Source organism: Chinchilla lanigera, unplaced genomic scaffold (assembly GCF_000276665.1).
Source record: "Chinchilla lanigera isolate Chin_1 unplaced genomic scaffold, ChiLan1.0 scaffold00162, whole genome shotgun sequence".
NCBI lineage: Eukaryota > Metazoa > Chordata > Mammalia > Rodentia > Chinchillidae > Chinchilla > Chinchilla lanigera.
This window is the reverse complement of record NW_004955563.1, coordinates 329,587-334,504: the sequence shown is the minus strand read 5'-3', so window position 1 is coordinate 334,504 and position 4,918 is coordinate 329,587. Positions and strand designations below refer to the sequence as shown.

At 39.8% G+C, this 4,918-nt stretch overlaps 1 protein-coding gene and 1 pseudogene across 1 annotated transcript; one reads left to right on the top strand and one right to left on the bottom strand.

Annotated features, from left to right (window-relative positions):
- Positions 1 to 534: 534 nt before the first annotated feature.
- Positions 535 to 1,675, bottom strand: LOC102006833 (annotated as a pseudogene).
- Positions 1,676 to 3,459: 1,784 nt separating this feature from the next.
- Positions 3,460 to 4,389, top strand: LOC106147454 (olfactory receptor 7G3-like). Its single transcript, XM_013509123.1, is given in 3 exon segments — positions 3,460 to 4,000; positions 4,003 to 4,345; positions 4,347 to 4,389. Coding segments are annotated over 3 exon segments (927 nt in total).
- The last annotated feature ends 529 nt before the right edge of the window (positions 4,390 to 4,918 follow it).

The following is a 4,918-nucleotide window of genomic DNA, read 5'->3' as shown; positions in this document are numbered from 1 at the left end:
TCTTTTGAGTTGAAAAATTGTTAATTTCCTCCAGCTCTTTTGGGTTAAACAGGACAGTGATATTGACTCAGTTGACTGAGAGGGTGCCAGAAAAGAAGGGTGAGTCTGGGCAAGCCCAATGGGTACCTTCTCACTCTTCGTCTTTTAGAATTCCAAACAAAATATTCTGAAATGTATTAAAACAACCAAAATGTACAGTGAGCAGAAAAACATGAATAGGAACCCACCTTCTACATTTAATCATTAATTGTCAAGTAGCTTCAAAACACTTTATAAAAAATTGATTAATAACTCCCATTTAAAAATAATGATGGATTACACACAGAGACAAAGAGTGTTCTGCATCCTATTACTTCATGCCTTTCCTGACTTTCCAGTTGCCACCACTCTGGACTTTCAGTAAAACTCACTATGTTTAGTGTAACACTGTTGTTACATGTGAATGTAGTATAGAAAGATAATTTGTAGCAAATGCAAATTCCCACTGATGCAAGAATGTGTGTTAAAATTAACATATCATGACTTAAATCAATATTAAGCCACATAGGAAATGCCATATTTGCCTGAAAAATTATAGTCACTGAAACAAAAATACAGTATGATTTTATTTATAACCCTCATGCCCATGTCACAGATCCTTATTACACCTGGGGAACTCACGACTGGATCTGCCCTGTCTGAGCCCAAGTCTCATGTTCAGGTGTTTTCTGTCCTCACTCTTGTCATCCTCCAGGCCCTCCATGTTTGATGTAGAGGGCTAGTGAGGCATGGTGGCTCATGCCATTATCCCAGCCACAGAAGACACAGAAGTAGGAGGATAGCAAGTTTGAGGCCAGGGTGGGCAACTTTGCAAGGCCCTGTTTCAAATTAGAAATCAAAAAGGTCTGGGGATGTAGTTCCATAGTAGAGCACTTGCCTAGCATGCATGAAGTACTGAAAAAATAGATTAGTTATGCTGTCTTTATCATCCCACGGCACCCATGGTGGTACTATGATACTTTATTCCAACTCCTGGGACATCGTTATGGAAATTAATTATTGGTTAGTAAGACCAGGAAGCAGATGCTTTGACATTGATAGCATGTACCATGGATAAAAAACAGTTTTTAAGTATTTAACAAAAAATAATTTTCTTCTTTTTCCAAAGTAAACGTGGTTCATTTACAGAAGTGAGCATATAATACATCTTTATTTTTTATTTATTTTTATTTTTTATTTTTTTGTCTTTTCAATACAGGGTCTCGCTATTCAGTTCCTGCTGGCCTTGAACTCACTTTGTAGCTCAGGCTGGCCTCAAACTCACAGCAATCCTCCTGCCTCAGCCTCCTGAGTGCTGGGATTACAGGTGTGCCCGGCACCATGATTACACCATGCCCGGCAATCTTTAAAGCATTTCCCGTAATCAAAATCTTACCTTTGTAAGATTTTAACATTAAAATTCAAAACTTTTCTTTTGTATTCAGTATAAGGCAAATCAGAGTCTAGCATAAGTAAGTCCAGCAGTACTTCAGGATCTTCTCCAAGGACGAGCATTGCTATGCTATTTCCATTTAGCAAAGTCTGATCTTATTTATCAATCTTCCCTTCTGATGTGACTTCAAACTCACTAACAATTTCCAGAAAAATTTTGAGAAAGTCCTAGAAATGGGCCAGTGTTTTCCTTGTCACTCCTCATCAAGTTGTGAGTTTTTCAACCTATATATTTACTCATAAGCTCTAGTAAAGATGCTATGAGGGGTGACAAGATACATCGCAAGTGGCCTACATCAAACCAATTCCTCATTGTCTATTCCGGGGCTCCAAGATCCTTTTCTTGTGAATCCAGAAGATCCTCAGCATATAGAAGAGACCTGAAACACTAGCCGGGGTGGTCCACAAGGACTTCTCCAGGGACCAGAGCTGAGTCTCCATCCTACCTGAACCAGAAATGATAGGAGGGAGGATCTGATGGAGGGTCGATTCCTAATATTTCCTTTCCTAATTGTGTGTACATGAAAGACCTAGGTTAAGATGAATACAAAGGGGGAGGGACTTGTAATATTGGTAAAAGGGATATTTATCAGCACAAATTACAGTGAGGAAGGGAAAATTGCAGGAAAAAGTACGAAAAAGGGATACCTCCAAAAAGTAAAGAGCAAATGGATTTCTCTAAATCTATCTATGGAGATCAATTATATAGACTCTTATTAATATTTACATTTTTTGCAAGTACTTATTCACTTCTCTCTCTTTTCAACCTGTACTTCTGTGGTCAAGGGTTAGCATTTTTACTGTCGATGTAACAATGGGTGCATGCAATAATTATTCCTAGAAGCAGACAGGCCGATAACATGCATTTGCACTTGAAAGTACTGGAGGATACTTAGGAAAAAAATGAAGCTAAGTCTAAGTGATTTTCTGGACAATAAGGAGTCAGAAATTTTCAGTGAAAAGACACATAAAGAGTTTGGGTTTTGCAGCCATTTTGTTTTTGTGACAAGTGCCGACCTGTACTTTTGTAGTCCAGAAACAACTATCGACAATACGTAGCAGTGGACATGCTCCAATAAACCTTACTTACAAATTCAGGCAGGTGGGATTTCACCTGTGTTTTCCTAAACAGGGCCTCGCTATGTAGTTCTGGCTGACCTTGAACTCACTATATAACCCAAGTTGGCTTTGAACTCACTGTGATTCTTCTGATTCAGCCTCTGGAATTGTGGGATTACAGGCATGTGCCACCATACCCAGCTCTTCCCAAACTTTTTTCTTTTTTGTCTTTTTGAGGCAGGGTCTCACTATGCAATCCAGGCTGGCCTTGAACTCACTCTGTAGCCCAGGCTGGCCTTGATCTCACATACCTCAGCCTCCAGAGTGCTGGAATTGCAGGTGTTCACCACACATCTGGCCTCCAAACTTTTATATACAGCCTTAACAATATTTTTCTAAAATTATATTTGTGAATACATGCTAAGAGAGAAGATGCTTTTACCTTTGCATTTTATGCTTCACAAGTGACTCTCCTTGAAATAGAACAGGTGGAAAATAAGATTGTTGTTGTTATAGTTAACAGATGTTAACTATGCATTTTAAAATAGCTGGAAGAGAGGGTTTTGAAATGCTCACTGCAAAGAGAACGTATAAAGGTATGATTTGGTAGATGTGCTACATTCCTGGTTAACTCATTTTATCAAGGTGAATATTTTGATAATTATACAATGTATACATTGTTCAAAACAAACTTTCATATCCCATATGTATGTGCAGTTACTTTGTGTAGATTAGATATGAAAATAAAGAAAGAAAAACTTTGGATAGAAGTATGGAGGGCAACAACAGATGAGGGAAGGAGAGTGGAAAACGATAAACAGGAGGAAAATTCTGCAGCTGATGTCTCAAAATATAGACGAGGTCAAGGAGGATTCCATTAATTTGCGTTTCCTTATCACTCCCATCTTTTATCTCAGATTCATGAACAAAATGAAACTAAGAAACTTCTCAGAAACTGCAGAACTCCTCCTGGGACTCTCGGAAGATCCAGACCTGCAGCCTGTACTCTTTGCACTCTTCTTGTCCGTACACACGGCCACAGTGCTTGGGAACCTCATCATCATCCTTATCATCATCCGCGACTCCCACCTGCACACTCCCGTGTACTTCCTCCTCTCCAACCTGTCCTTTGTGGACATCTGCTTCACCACAACCATCATGCCCAAGATGCTGGTGAGCATCCAAGTGCACAGTAAATCCATCAGTTACACAGGCTGCCTCATTCAGATCTGGTTTGTCTTGGTTTTTCTTGGATTAGAAAATGGAATTCTAGTAAGCATGGCATATGACCACTTTGTGGCCATCTGTCGCCCCCTAAGGTACAATGTCATCATGAGCAACAAACTCTGCTGGCTGCTGGTGCTGCTTTCCTTCCTCATCAGTGTGTTAGATGCCCTGCTGCACACTCTGATGGCACTGCAGCTGTATTTGTGCACCAACCTGGAAATTCCCCACTTTTTCTGTGAATTGGCTGTAGTCTCAAGCTTGCCTGTTCTGAGATCCTCATTAATAACAGCCTGGTGTATTTGATGACAGGTCTGTTGGGTGTTATCCCTCTCTCTGGGATACTTTTCTCTTACACTCAAATTGTGTCCTCTGTCCTGAAAACTCCATCATCTGGTGGAAAGTATAAAGCTTTTTCCCTCTGTGGGTTACACTTAATTGTAGCTTCCTTGTTCTATGGGACAGGTTTTGGAGTGTACCTCAGGTCTGCAGCTGCCCATTCCTCCAGGAAGAGTGCAATAGCTTCAGTGATGTACGCTGTTGTCACCCCAGTGATGAACCCCTTTCTTTATAGCTTGAGAAGCACAGATAGGGGCTCTACGGAGACTCATCTCTAGAGAAACATCTTTTCCTTAATGTGTCAGCTACTTATACTACTAGACCACGCCAGGAAGAAATGGATAATGAGCAATTCAGAAATTCTGGCCAATGACTTTAAGCACACCAGAGACATAATAATGAAGAGTTAGAACTGTATAATAAGACCATTGTGTTTGAATTCTTCCTTTGTTATACAGCAGCTACATGTCTTTAGACAATGTATGTCAATTCTCCATGTACTGTTTCTTCATCTCTAAAATTAAGAACATATTAGATTAGATTAGATTAGATCCTTTATCCCTGAAACAGAGTGTCCCAAATGCTTGGAAGATTTAGTGTATAAGACTGTTTGGATACCTATGTACATATCTTTCCTTTATTTCTTTCTTTTCTCTTTTTCTTCATCCAAGCTGCTCCCCCCCTTGAGCAATTTCCTTTGTCTTCACAATGTCCTGTGACTTCCTTCACTCCCTCAATTTCTTACTCTAGTGAGACAATGTGGTGTTTACACATGCAGGTCTGATTTATTTCACTTATGAGTGTGGTCTCTAGTTGTGTCCATTTA